Source organism: Heliconius melpomene, chromosome 11 (genome assembly GCF_056956725.1).
Source record: "Heliconius melpomene rosina isolate 202511_hmr_F chromosome 11, ASM5695672v1, whole genome shotgun sequence".
NCBI classification, from domain to species: Eukaryota; Metazoa; Arthropoda; class Insecta; order Lepidoptera; family Nymphalidae; genus Heliconius; species Heliconius melpomene.
In genome coordinates this window covers 9,307,522-9,322,771 of record NC_140399.1, presented here as the reverse complement: position 1 = coordinate 9,322,771, position 15,250 = coordinate 9,307,522, and the positions used below count along the sequence as shown (strand labels likewise).

General features: G+C 32.0%; 2 protein-coding genes across 5 annotated transcripts in view; one reads left to right on the top strand and one right to left on the bottom strand.

Annotated features, from left to right (window-relative positions):
• Window positions 1-11,968, bottom strand: part of GAPcenA (GTPase activating protein and centrosome-associated) — a 28,293-nt gene extending 16,325 nt beyond the window's left edge. For 2 of the 4 annotated variants that reach the window (XM_085193710.1, XM_085193708.1), the window contains exons 1-5: window positions 11,823-11,968; window positions 11,575-11,724; window positions 11,006-11,215; window positions 1,234-1,360; window positions 650-836 (exon numbers count right to left, since the gene is read on the bottom strand). In XM_085193710.1, coding sequence (XP_085049836.1) covers window positions 650-836; window positions 1,234-1,360; window positions 11,006-11,215; window positions 11,575-11,715 — 665 coding nt within the window. In that variant the 5' untranslated portion in view covers window positions 11,716-11,724; window positions 11,823-11,968. Of the gene's footprint in view, window positions 1-649; window positions 837-1,233; window positions 1,361-3,582; window positions 3,664-4,710; window positions 4,806-11,005; window positions 11,216-11,574; window positions 11,725-11,822 lie in introns of those variants that run through there. The other 2 variants (XM_085193711.1, XM_085193709.1) reach the window with 2 other exon arrangements.
• Window positions 11,969-13,625: 1,657 nt separating this feature from the next.
• LOC146534782 (uncharacterized) lies at window positions 13,626-15,140 on the top strand. The gene is made up of 4 exons (XM_085192811.1): window positions 13,626-13,849; window positions 13,973-14,060; window positions 14,134-14,217; window positions 14,294-15,140. Exons 1-4 carry the CDS (start codon window positions 13,702-13,704, stop codon window positions 14,553-14,555), a joined length of 582 nt encoding a protein of 193 aa, XP_085048937.1. The 5' UTR covers window positions 13,626-13,701; the 3' UTR covers window positions 14,556-15,140.
• The last annotated feature ends 110 nt before the right edge of the window (window positions 15,141-15,250 follow it).

Sequence of the window (15,250 nt, the reverse complement as noted above, 5' to 3'; positions counted from 1 at the left end):
ACAATAAAAAAAATTTTAAAAAGTAGCGGAACTCAACGACGCGCTCTACCGTAACGCCAGTGCGAAGAAATGAAAATATTAAACATTTCATTTCCTCGAAAGTAGTGTGTCTTTACCTGTGAGGTAAAGAACTCACAATTTTTAAAAAAGGTTTGTTAACTTCCCCTACAGGCAGAAAAAGTCTAGTGATATCATTTTCTAGCGTTGCATGTCTAATAAAACAAGGATAACGAAAATATTCGAAATACTTATATCTCCCTAAATAAAATTCGAACCTCAAACTATTACGTGATGTTGGCCACGTTCCTACAATTTATGTGTTAAGATTTTTCGAGACCTTTGCAAATAATCCTGCTATGTTGACGAATAACGCCCATTTGATTTACCTTTTATCTTTACCACAATCCATAACAATAGCATAAACAATATTAATGCGACCACAATATGGAACAATATAAATTAATTGATTTTTTTTCACATATTTGTAAGAATGACAAGATTTTTAAAAGCTGCGCTTTTGCTTTGGTATCAAAAAGAAGAAATTAATATATTACACATTTAATTTCCTCGAGCGGTAATCGAATCCACAACCTGTCGCGTTTGGCCAGTCGTGGCCAGATCAAAATAAAAATAATAAAAAAACACTCACACAACGAGTCCTTGAGAGCAAACTGGTATAGATATAGACACGGCAATGCCATCTCTGTTCTCCGGCATTGAACTCAGCTCCTTCATTATACGCTGTATATCAGTTTCAGATTTTGGATCGGCGATGTTCTGAGCTCCCAGGTAGCTGACTCCGCAGAACACTGTACATTCTTGGTCGACATCTGACACTAAAAAAGAATTTAAATTATATTTTATTGTTACTAAAAAGGAATATTTTAAGTAATAATTAGACTAGGAAGCATTTAATAATATACTTGGCATATTTAACATATACTTTAGTATAAAAGTGTTAAATTAAAAAAATATATATCTTATGAGGGGTTCAGAGGTTTTTATCTTTTGATGTATAGCACCCTTAAAATAATACAGAATAGACTTTGGGAAAGTATTTATAATAATCACAAGAAATAAATTAAAAAATTAAATTAAAAAATTCCGTGAGAGAAATTACTCACAAACTAACAATTATTTTTAAACCGAAAAAGGCTGATAAATCAAATATTTTTTATAGATTAAAAATCACTTAAAAACCAATAGATTTAAATAATTATATATGTCAATCACCTTCATCATCACTTTCTATAGGTTTCATGTGATCTTGTTTTTCTGTGGGCGATGGTGTTGAGGTGCCCGCCGTGGACCCATCCACCGCTTCGTAGAACTTCGACCCGCCGACGTGTCTGCATGATTCCTATAATAAAATAAATATTTATTTATTAACAACAAAATGATAGTCACTTAACATAAAATTACATAATGTTTTCATTTAAAACATTAATACATAAATAAGAAATTTACATAATTAAATGAAAGGACATTAATTATAGTTTTTTCTTTTATTATTATTTCCCTTTTATTTCCTATTTTTTTTAGCCTAGTGTTAAGATATCCCGTTCCCTGCGCAATGAGTGGCGGAACTGTACACCGAGCGAGCACTTTGTTACCAGAGCGAGAAAATGAAAATATTAAATATTTTGTTTATTTATTGCATATTATAATATTGAAATAATTAATATAAAAAAAGCGATATAATTATATTCACTTATAAAAATAAACAGCTTAGAAAAGTGCTATGCGGTTAGTGATTAAAATAATTGTGTTTATACCTATGTAGGTAAATAAAGAATATTTAACATTTTGTATAGTGTCATTCACACTACAAGGATAATATTTAGAAACGTATAAACATTTAAACTGTTTAAAATGGACCCGAACCCACGTCTGTTGGAAGCCGTCCAAGCGCTCTAGCCAAATGAGCCATATGTACTTTTCGAGCTACGTTAAAATTCTTATACATTCAAATATTTCATAAAATTATAATTTGGCTAAATAAATTAAAATAAAAGTAAATATTACAGCAGAAATTATTTATAAATTAATTATTGACCTTACGTAATTTATTCTTGCCCGGAAAACCCAACTGGTATATATTTATATCTACTTTTTATGATTGACCTTTTATTAGGATGTAGATGACTGATAAACTTACTTATTATAATTATTATATAAATAACATATAGTAATTATATAAAGTAAGTTTATCGATGTCTCGATATATTTTCTGTATGAAAATGTAACGTAAAGAAATCGAACACATAGCCAGCATTTACATCATTTCGCATTATCAAACTGTATATATAATGTACATATATGCATTTATCTTTTATATATATATATATATATATATATATATATATATATATATATATATATAGTTTCTAAATATAAATTTACATACAGGGAGGCATACAGGGAAAAAAGGAGAGCTCTGCATGTGGCCTTTTTAGATCTGCAGAAGGCCTTTGACTGTGTGCCTCGTCAGTGTATCTGGTGGGCATTGCGATCCAAAGGGATCCCTGAGGCCTATATTGAGATTATCAGAGACATGTACCACGATTCCGCTTCTATGGTTAGGACTGCTGTTGGCGACACTAGACCCTTCCCGATTACAGTAGGGGTTCACCAGGGCTCGGCTCTTAGTCCGTTCTTATTCAATGTAGTGCTCGTTACTGTCTCGGCTCACATCCAGGACCAGCCTCCATGGCTGATGATGTATGCCGACGACATAGCACTCATTGCCGAGAACCGACTGACGCTGGAGCGTAAAGTGAACCTCTGGAAGGGTACGCTTGAGAACGGCGGTCTTAAACTAAATGTATCGAAGACAGAGTACATGGCCTGCGGGAGCCGGGACTCGAGCACCATCCTTATAGGTCCTGAGCCAGCCGTTAAGTCGGAGAAGTTCAGGTACCTTGGATCCGTTATGACCGAGTCTGGAGGCATCGATCACGATGTCCAAGGGCGGATAAGCGCTGCCTGGGCCAAATGGCGGGAGGTCACTGGTGTGGTCTGCGACCGCAGAATACCGCCCAAGCTCAAGGGGCTGATATACAAGAGCATCATCCGACCGGTTCTTTTATACGGCAGCGAATGTTGACCGGCATTATCTCGGCACACTCAGGAGCTTCACGTCACGGAAATGAAGATGCTGAGGTGGATGTGCGGCGTAACGCGGTCTGACCGCATACGCAACACATTCATTCGAGGTAGTCTTGGGGTCCGTGACGTAGCGGATAAGCTCCAAGAGCGTCGTCTGAGATGGTTTGGCCACGTTACGCGCCGGCCTAAGAACTATGTCGGATGCAAGTGCCTTGCTATATCAGTTCCTGGAGTGAGACCTCCTGGACGCCCAAGGAAGCGCTGGCTGGATGTCGTGATGCAGGACATGAGAGCCAATGGTCTAACCACCGAGGACGCAAAAGACCGTGCAAAGTGGAGTTGGTTGAGTAGGAAGGCAGACCCTGGCAATAGCCGGGATTAATGCCAGGAGGAAGAAGTTTCTAAATATAAATTTACCCATATTTATTCCTTATAACTAAAAAACTAAATTATATAACAAAAAAAAAACAACACCTTATATATTACATGCGAAGTTTTCCCGTAAGTCATTATTAATTGTAATGTCGACACCATAAGAAAAGAAAAAACTAAAAAAAATATTAAATTAATTAATTGAAACTTATTAATCTTTTGTTTAAAAGGTTAACTTAAACTTGTAGGTTTAATTTAATTTATTCACTTTACACTTTGAACGCCAATTGAATACTAACCACAGTATACAGTCGGTGGCTCTACACTATGAATCACGTCGGCCCACTGGCGACAATAATATTATAATAGTTATCATTATAATATGACTTTAAGGATGCGTTACGCATTTATTTATATCATTAAAATATTATTTTTACGTTTTCGTGATGCAATTTGACCATATATGGTTGTGGTTTAAAATTTGGAAGATATTATATCTCTATATATATGAAATAACGCAGCGTAAAATGTTGAAAATCAACTAGGTTCCTTGGGTGAGTTCTTTTTTCCAGGCATTGCGTGTTGAGTGGCGAGACCCAACACCGCACTTTGTCTTTGTACCAGAGCGAAGAAATGTAAATAAATAATAATTATTCCCTGAGTGGGACCCTACCTGAGCCACGACGGTCTCGATAGCTATAATTCATTTAAAATATAAACGTTTACACATTTTAGCCAGACCAATTTCTCCAAATCGAAAGTCTGAAAGAGCATTTTATTGTATCTACTAATATACTTCGGGTTAAAAAGTTACAGATAAAAAAAAAGATAGAGGTTTAATATTAACATTGCTAATTGCTTATCGAATTTAATAAATGAAATGTTACCTTTATCATAAAAAGTGATCATTAAATATATTTATTTTACATAAATCATCGACGAAGGGGGTAGGTTCCCTTTGCTTACCCTGCTGTATGTAGGTTACAGCGTGAATTCGACATAATGTACCTATAAAGTGCATGTGCATGTGCATTTAAAAGGTCTCTTAATTTCCGAAAGATTTATTTAACCTAAGTTATACATATTTAAAATATTAACCAGCCCAAAACAAACAGGAAGAGATAAAGAGTAACACTTTTTTCTGAGGGGACAGTTGATATCTTTATAAACGAATTGTAATAGGACCATATCTTCTTACAAACACCTTATCAAATAACAACTAAAACTCACCTTTACAACCTTCATGCTCATCACTAATTACTGAACACCACAAACATTCTCCAACCGGAAGGTCATTAACATGACTTACGATAATATATTAATGATTGTCTGTCTGTATATTATATATATATAAATTCAGTGAGTGATATAAAAAAAATAAAAAATAAATAAGTATCGCGGATTTTTTTTTTATACGAGGCCGTCGTGGCGCAGGGTTGTCTAAATGGAACGCGATGGTTGTGGGTTCGATTCCCATTCGATTAAATGAATTATTATTTATTAATATTTTCATTTCTTCGCTCTGGCACCAAGACAAAAGCCCGGCGCCCCAAAAAATTAGACGAAAAGTGGAACGTAGGAACGAAGTGTCATAACACTAGGTTCCATCTGTTTACCCTGGTGAGTACTGCATGAAACTAATTTATATTTAAAAAAAAAAACATTATAACATTTTTTGTATCACACACTGCATCTATCTTATCTTTTTTTCTTTGAATCACAACACAAACACTTCAATCACACAATTAAAACTGAAAAAAAAAACACTTTTCACTTCAAAATAATAAAAAAACGTATACAATTACAGATTTCCAACATAACTTAACTAACAAGGTGGATCGAACACGCCTCGCCTCGGTGACGAGCTGAACGAGCGCACAATGGACGGAACCAAAACAACTCTGGCAATTAGTTCATAAGGCAAGACTTGGGTTTCTTCAACACCGGGCCGGGCGTTGTCTTGACGAATTAAGTTTATCTACATTCGTATTCGTATCAGTAACCATGGTGACGTAAGGTTCACTTTATTATCTTAATGCTGTATTTTTAACAACAACACCTTAGTAACTTAATATTAGTTAGATATTTATTACACACTAGCGGACGCGCGCAGCTTCGCTTGCGTATTTCGGGGTGAATTCTAATAAACCGTGAAACACGTGTTCAATTAAATATTTTTAAGAGTCTGAATTTACAATTTTATAAAAATCGGTGCAGATTTAATTTTTTTTCCATATAAACTTTCAACCCCTATTTCACCCCTTTAGGGTTAAAATTTTTCAAAGTCCCTTCTTAGTGGATGTCCAGATTACGAAAATAAACATCTGTCCAAATTTCACGTTTCTCCCATCAGCGGTTACGGCTGTGCGTGCGTCTTACCTCAGTCAGTGAGGACAAGTCCTTTTATATATATAGATAGATTAATATAGATTTTTATTTTTGAATTATATTAAAAAAAGCTTTGTAATTTTTTAGACATATCAGCTACATGCTATATACCCGCAAACAACATGGTAGGCAGAGGGAAACTTATGTTAAAACACTCCGTTCCCCGTTTTCCGCCGAATTCTGGAGGTATTACGTGTTTAGTGGCGGAACTTTACGCCGCGCTTTGCCCCGATACCAGAGCGAAGAAATTTAAATATTCATTTTAAATAAATATTTCATTTAACCGAGTGGGGACCGAACCCACAGCCAGTCGCGTTTACAGTCGCACATTTGTGTTTTTGCCTCACGACTACCCTAGTTTTTTTAGAAAAAAAGCTTTAGTTTTTGAAGTTTAATTCTCTCAAAATAATATAAAAGTCCGACTAATACCCTAACTATACATAAACACTACTAGTAATTGTATAGCAATAGGTTACGTATATACGTTATTAAAAATATTTTTAAGCATTAAGCAATATTCTATAAAATAATAAACTTTAGTCTTTAACATGTAATATATTATGCTTTTATAAGCTTATCTTGAAAAAAATCAATGAAATACCCCAGAATAGACTTAAAAAGACATGCTCCACATAGACCACAAAGACTACGCTTTTGGGAAATGTCAAACGAAATAGGTCGGTAAAAGATGTTTCTTTAATGTCATGAACCAGTTAACTAGTCCTCGAGGGAATGATGACAATGTTTATGGATTTTGTCATGATTAGTGTATTCAAATTTCCACCATTTTCTTTGTCTGACCGCGTTATTATATAGCGCGGCGTTCAGTTCCGCCACTTGACACTTAATACATTATAAAAGTGGCAAAAAAATGGAGAACAAAGTGTTCCGAAACAAAATGCTAAAGATGTGTAAAGTTAAAAAAAAGATGGTATTAATTATACGTTTTTTATATTAATTTTTGTATATATTTATTTCCTCTACAAGTAAGTATTTTACATTCTCCATTTTCAAGACAATGCGTGTCCGACCTTAGGGGCATTATATTATTTACAATATATCTACCTATAAATAAAAATTCTTACTCGAGTGAGATTTGAAGCCATAACAATTGTTTTAGTACCACATATCCCCACTGCGCCTCTAGGTATAACATAAAATACTTTTAATACGTTTCCAATATTTACGGCCAATTAAAAACTTTATCGTTCTATATCACAAACCAAAAATAACAAAGCATTTTATTTTACATTGTGTAATCAATTAAATCAGTTGATTTACACTCGTTTTACTAGCGTTTATATTTGTAGAGCAAATATACTATATATATAAATATAAATATAAATCAAATCAACTTCACGCTGTATCCCGCACACAGAGGAAGGGACTGGGGACCTAATGTTAAGGCACTCCGTTTGGCACTTTCCGCCGAATTCTGAAGGCATTGTTTGTTGAGTGATGGAACTCAACGCAGCGCTTTGCCTCGACACCATAACGAAGAAATGAAAATATTAAATATTTCAATTCATCGAGTGGGGATCGAACCCACAACCCGCCGCGTTTACAGTCACAGGCTTGTGCCCCCGCGCCACGACTGGCCTCAACTATGTCCAATTTCTATGTGTGACACTAAATACATTTTTTCTCTTGTATGCGAGAGAATAGACACTGTAAACTGTGCGCAAATATGATATAATTAAATTTTAACCCAGTTTGAAATTCATAGTATGTACAATTTAGCGAGCTTAGTCATACATACGACCTTAAAATGATTAGACTTGATAAGTCATTATAAAATTCTTTTACTCCACTATGCGTAACATATGCAATTTGTATTTTATTTTGAATTAGTCCGTTTTTAAAAAACACGCCAAGAGAGAGTCGAACTCTATGCAGAGTTCCTTAGCAGCAAATAAAAATGTATATTATCAACAGGACCACCATTATATTATATGCTATTTTTAAATAATTTCAAAAAGGAGGAGGTTCTCAATTCGACCGAAAATTCATCGAAATTATCCCATATCTTTCAAACAATGAAGCCAATTAATAAAGGTATTGGCATAATCAAAAAAAATCTTAGAAACCTTCACAACAACTATGTTATTAGCATCTTACATTTCTTCTGTTTGTGGTGTACAATAAAGTATAAATAAATAAATAAAAATTTAGAACACCTTACCCAATGACATCCTGCACGACCTACTCTGTCTATCTGTTTCACCCCTCAGTTACATATACGAAGTGCTATCCGTTATAACTTTCAACCATACAGTAACTATAGTTTCCGAGTAAAATGACTGTGACATACGGATGGACTTCTCCAAAACTAAATTTGCAATAAAAATTGTACTAAACACCATAATAGGAAACTTATCCCACCACAAATATTTTAATTAAACCTACAAATGTAAGACACGTATCAAATACTTAATTTTAATTTTCTATGTATAGATTTTAAGTGCAAAATTGAATTTGTAGTACAATTATCAATATTTATAATTATTTACTAAAGAAATATAATTATATAAAAGTATAAGAACTATTACATCGCTAATCGCTATGGTACAAGCAACCTTTTGTATGCCTTATTGGACATAAATATCCAGTGTCGATAATGATTTAATATTTCAAATGTTGTTATCAGTGTAGCGTAAAATTTACATGTTAATATATGAAGGTCAATTTAGTCATGGTACTATTTGCAAATAAGAAATAAAGAGTTTTCACTCGTAATCTTCATTATTTTGCTAATGATATTATTTAATAAAATATATTATTTTTAGACCACTCGTGGCGCAGGGAAACACGTGTGCTTCAGTAAACAAGACAGCTTGTGGGACCGATTCGCACTGGCGGAAATAAAATATTTAATATATTCATTTTCCCGCTCTGATACCGACGGACAGTAGTGCCGTAATGGGAACAGAGTGTCTTTAACACAGAGAGTAACGTCAGAGCGAGAAGCTAAAAAAATACTATTTACACTAATTTAGAGCTTATAATGATAAATAATATATCACCTTAATTAATTAGTTCATTCATTTGGCCTGACCTAATTATATGGTTATGTAATGTATGTTGACATAATATATTTCGTTTGTTTTTTCCCTTATATCTGCATACTTATGTGCCATACTTTACTATGTCATTGCTTGACTGAAACTAGGACTTTGCTTGCAATCTGCGATAAATCAAACTATATTATTTTTTAATACATAGATTAACTTTTTTATGAATACATTTTAATTATAATGTAAGAAAATCTAAGTTTCAGGTATTAATATCTATTATATATGTTAGCTCTAACAAACAAGTCAAAGCATCATCCTCTCATCCAATAAATGCCATGAATTAGCCAATTTGCCGCGGGAATTGTCGGTCCAGTTTACGGTCAAATAAACACAAACGGTGACAATATACGTTTTAGCGTCACACTCTTCATTACACCACTTTTGGCATTAAGCTTGGTTGATAGTTCGATATTACTATCACAGTTATAGCCTGTATATAGGCACATATCCTTCCGTGCTTGGCGCGGGTTCAAACCGCGCAAATTTTTATACGTCTTCTATAAAGTCAAGTCTTATATGCCTTTCTGAAGTGTCTAATAACTCTTTAAAAATCTAAAATATATTAAATAGAACCTTTTTGCATAATTATATACTTTTTGCATACTTAATAGTCTTTTCCTCAATCTCCCGTACAGAATGTCACAAAAAATTCTAAAATCTTATTGGCTTATCCTCTACAGCTTGCAATTCAGAGCAGCCACAACTTGTCAACCACACTGTATATGGGGTATAGATAAAGAGAGTCTAACTATAACTTAGTTTGTTCTCCAGTCTCTGCCAATTTTACAGGCATCAGGTGCCAAATTGTGAATCCTAATACTGCAGCTTAAAGAAATGGGCCATTTTTTTATATATTGTGTTTTTTGTAAGTAAACATCAAACCACTAAGCATTGTACATTCAGTTCACTTCTCAACTGTGACATACAATAGCACATAAAAGAGCATTCTTATTGCAATATGTTCTTTTTTTTATATTTATTTAAAAGACACTGTTCCAAGTTAATTTAAATGTCACGAAGGATATTTTAAAATTTGTACTATGTCACAACACACCATATAAACCATCTAAAGGAGAACCTTCGAAGAGAGAGACCTTTTGTGAGAATGTCAATAGAAATTGACAGCCAAACAATCAGTCTTAAGAATTATATTTCAGTAGCAGAAAAGTGTAAAATTCCCCTTAGAGAGATACTGGTCACAAAAAATTGGTTGTAGCAAGCTTAAAATTATATTGAATTTGAATAATTGGCTTGAGCTCTTGGATGGCCACATAATTTTTATATGTTTCTAAATATTAAAGAAATGTTTGAAAATTTGTCAACACCGCATTTTTAAGGCAATGTAAATATTTCTAATATTGCATTTTCATAATGTTATGCTATACAATACAATAAAATGTTTTGTGAATAAATTAGGAAATCAATAGCAATTGCTCAGTTAATAGCCCTAATTCTGTTTAAAAATAGTTCATTGTCTATTTTTAATTAATGTTTATGAATCAAGGACAAAATTAGGTAAAGACAAAGCTAAAATTATCATTATAAAGAAATATAGATAGAACATGTAGATATAGTATATTTCATTATATATTGATTATCTCAATTAATTCTTCCCATTAATGAATGAATGAAATGATGATGAAACATGAGGATTATTACCCATGTCTATTATATCATTAATATCAATTTTGAGATAGTCTGTCATAGTAGTAATAGTGTCTCTATCCTAAACATTTTCAGCCATACACATTTATGCCAATCCAATAACATACTGTATATAAATGAGCTGTCAAAAATATTAAATTTCCATCTACTGGTCTACTATTATTCTATGGATAAGTTATACATTCTTATATTTAAGCAGAAAAAAATAATTTGTTGTCCAATATCTTTGATGAAGTGTCATACTGAGTGTAAATAGCAAGAATGCAGGGTTCAAAAAGGACTAAAGCATGCATATTAGGTGGACAACATATAATAATAATATGTTATTGCATAAATAAAATAGAAAATTTAAAAGTATTTCAGAGCAGTAATTGTTCAGTTAACCACAAAATGCTTACCTCGTTTTTAGCAGTGTTATTTTGACTAGTACCCTCCATTTCACCTACTCGTAAATCTGTATCACTTTCAACCTCAAATATAACTTTATATAGATCTAGGCCTTCAGGTATATTGGATTCAATATTAGCCTCAGGGTGTATGGTAAGCTCTTGGTTAATAAGCTGGCTGCGACTTATTTTTAGAGAATTTTGAAGAGTTTCAGCAATAGCCTGAAAAACATTAATACAATGATAATTTCAAGGCACATTATTGTAGTGCACATCACTCTTTTATTACAATTTTATGACAACATCATCAGTGATAAAGTGATTGCTATACAAATGTTACAAAATAATGTAGCTTTATTGACATTAATAATGAAAGGTTTCATTATTTATGAAAAATATAATATGATATATAATATAATTGAATTATTATAGTAGTGATGATATTTAATGATAGTTATAGAAAAATACCATGCATTTAAAAAATCTGCATTGATACTGAGGTAAAGAACAAGCTCAAGGTCTTTTTAATGTCTATAGAGACCACTAAAAGCTGTGTGAGAAATGTTTGCTCTTGTACGTACGTCGCTCAATATGTCTTCTAAGTCGCAACACACATTTGTTGATAGAACAGGTGTAGGGCTCGGGGTCTGGGATCGATCAGAAAAAATCTCAATGTCTACCGGGTCCGAAACCTCATTTATATGACATCCATTGAACTCCATCACTGTATTCTGTTGAAAAACACCACCGACAAATTACAAACACTAACGTATAATGTATAAGTAAAGAAAACCTATACTATACTATATAAAACATAGTTTTTCCTTACCCATCGATATTTAGGTTCTCTTACGAGAACAAAACATTTTAACAATGAAAAATTTTATCAAAAGCAAAAAAAAAAACACGATTAAAACTCAATGCGGTAGATAGATGTACTTATATTTACCGATGAAATAGTGATCACTGTTGGTATTTTACACTCGGTGCAAAGAAACGTCAAAGAATGTCAAATTGTATGAAAATTCCTTTTCACGAAGAATTTTTCATATTAAACATAATTATAAATTTATAACAAATAAAATTATATAAAATAAAATAACTTCCTTTACTTACTTAAACAATACGAAGGCTAAGATCTAGTTTAAGTTACACCAGACTGACTATTATGAAACTTCGCAGGTACATTTCTTAACATTAACATTTGTAAATCCTGTTTCCCCCACTTCTTGGGTGTAGAACAATACTAGCAAAAAATTGTTATTCAAGCAAATCAGGTAAACAAAAATAGGGTCACGAAAGGATATATAAAAATAATCGCTATGTTTGGCAAGTATATTTTGAATGTTTGCTTAAAGTGAATATATAATAAACAGATGAAAATGCATGATGAAATATATTAATAACAGTATAAGGAATTACAAGGTTTGAGTGGCAAAGACTTGTGACCTGTGACCTGACACACTCGCTCGTCGTTTTATGTTACGGTATCCAGTGATGGACACTAAAATCAGAAAAGTAAAAGTAAATAATATAAAGATTATTCCAATGGCCAAATGTGAATCTAGATTCGAGCTTCTTACTCTACACTTACACTTAAATATATGAATTTCAAAATATGCCACAATGACGTCAAGTGTTATATGTTACGGATTGTTTGCCGATTCCGATTACAAGAAATACCTGTTTATTGATTATTGACATTATTTGCCCAATCTCTAATGTGTCTGCATAGATATGGATTCGTGGGTCCCCGAAGAAATTAGTCAGCTTTTCTATTATATATTTTATGTCAAATTCGTTTGATTCTATTTCGTTTCGACAATACTACCTCCGTTATTTATATAATTGTGTTCTCTACTAATGCCCAACAGTCAGATACCTCCTTTTTACTTGACCATACTTCAGAATCATAGATACTAGATCGACACTAACGCGAAGGAACGAAAATATTAAACATTTCATTTCGAGTGTCGATTTCTTGGAATGGAACTCACAACCTGTCGCATTATAAGTCACACGCTTGAGCCTCTGCGCTACGATTGGCCTCAATCTTACTCTGCCTTAACTTATTTTTGTATTGTAGCCAAAGGATGACAGTTTTTTACAATAAAAAGTATCCTTTTTAATACTTTTAATCTTTCAGAGTCCTTAACTTTTAAGAACATGTATATAAAGTTTTATAATAAACAGTTGAGTAGTTTTGGCGTGAAAGCGTAACAAACAAACTTACTCTATGTAGAGAAAATTAAATCTAAGCAGATGGTATATATAAAATATAACCCATGTTACTATGTTATAATTCATTAATGAAAAAATCTAAGCATTTTATGCCATTCATAAAAGTCAAACATTGTGTTTTTATGGAAACATTTTAAGGATTTGTAAGGATTGTTTTTTAAATCGCCACCGATTTTTATAAATTTAGAATATTTCATTGAACACGTATGTGTATTAGAATTTACCCCCTAAACTAAAAATAATTTCATGAATACATTTAATAAATATTCGTATGATGCAAGCGGGTGAAGCCGCGACGGTCCACTTGTATATTATATTTCTATATTCTTCTATATGCGCGTATCCGATGATTGTTTTCTTTAAGTACTGCAAAAGTACTGTATTATCTATGGTTAACGTCTGCGTCAAACGTAGCGTCCGTTGAACAATGTCAGTTTGTTTTTGTAATTTAAAATCGTTGGAAACTTATGCATGCATTTTTAATTAATTTTATCATCGTGATTAAAAGCGGTTGTCAAAACATTAAAATGGAAAATACTTCCACGGATAATGATGTTCAACAGTCGCCGCCAAGACGAAGGCGTTCCACATTTTTCGAAAGACGGGATTCTTTAGGTATTTTATTCTATTTAAATGTAATCCTATTATAATTTTATTACATAATAAACAGAAAATTGTTCTTTACCCTTTACAAATTATAATTGTAATTAATTTAAAATATTTTTGTTTCGATTTTAGTTCCTCAACCTTTTACTGAAAATACTGATCCCAATGTTTGCGAGAAAATAGGCGACGTCGATGATAAGTGCAACGAAGAACTTTTAAAGTATGTTACTCGCTAATTATTTTGTTAAAGAGTAAATAAATATACATTGTAATTGATATATTCATAATTTTAGGTATCATGACAAACTTTTATCTGAAAAAAATCAATGGAAAACTGAAGTTAAAAACAGACGAGATAAATACCATGATCTGAGACAGTAAGTATGTTTTAAATGGTTTACACTAATATGATTTGACATATAGAAAACCTATAACATGATTGATTTTCTGTAGACAGTTTCAAATGGCTATAAAGGAACAAAGCCAATCAAGTTTGCCATACTCATCACTATCAAATGAAGATATTGAATTCTTAAAAGGAAAGGTAAACATTTCCAAGCTTGTTGTTAGCCAGCAAAATTTACATAACAGTGTAAAAAAGACTCAAGAGTTATATAGAAGGGTAATGGAACTTGATGATGTATTATTAAGCCACTGTGAACAAAAGGTAAATGAAGTCACAGATTATTTGCTAGAAAATAGTACAATAGAGTGATTAAATTTCAACAATTGTATATTTTATTGTATATTTTAAATAATGTTTCTGTTAATAATATATTTAATTTGAGTGCCATTAAATGAATTAATCTTGCATATTTCTAATTCAATTATAGAACAAATATGTCATTAATATAATTCATATAATAATATTTAAAGATTGTGGAGAGTAGAACTAATTATGTAAAATGGCTTTATGATCTTCCTAAGGAATTAATTTTATTAAAGTAAATAAAGTAAGAATTTTTTACTTATTATTTTTTTTGTTACCTATTTTATTTATATATCCTTAATGGGTGTAAAATAAAGAGTATTATTATTATTATTTACTTGAAAACAAAAAAACATTTACATAATATTTATACAAAAAATTACACTAATACATTTACAAAACACTCATACTTTATAGAATATTTTATTAATTTATAATTAATTTAAATTTTGTTTGCATAATATAAGACACAGTACTTCAGAATCAGATTATATGTACCAAATAAATAAATGTATGTAAATAGTTTAATAGTGTACAGGTTATTTACCTAGTATTTTCTAGTTGTAATAAAGGCTCTACCTGAATGTGTAATTTTTTTTTTAGTAGTATTTAAATCTGCAATCAGTCACAAGACTATAAGCAGATGGCCTGAGTGTAATGAATGTGTAAATATTGGAAAATAATATTCTGCCACTCAATGC

Coding starts and splice junctions, on each gene's coding strand:
- LOC146534782 (XM_085192811.1), top strand. CDS start 13,702: ATGCATGCATTTTTAATTAATTTTATCATCGTGATTAAAAGCGGTTGT. Junction 13,850..13,972: donor CGAAAGACGGGATTCTTTAG/GTATTTTATTCT, acceptor TTTCGATTTTAG/TTCCTCAACCTTTTACTGAA. Junction 14,061..14,133: donor TGCAACGAAGAACTTTTAAA/GTATGTTACTCG, acceptor TCATAATTTTAG/GTATCATGACAAACTTTTAT.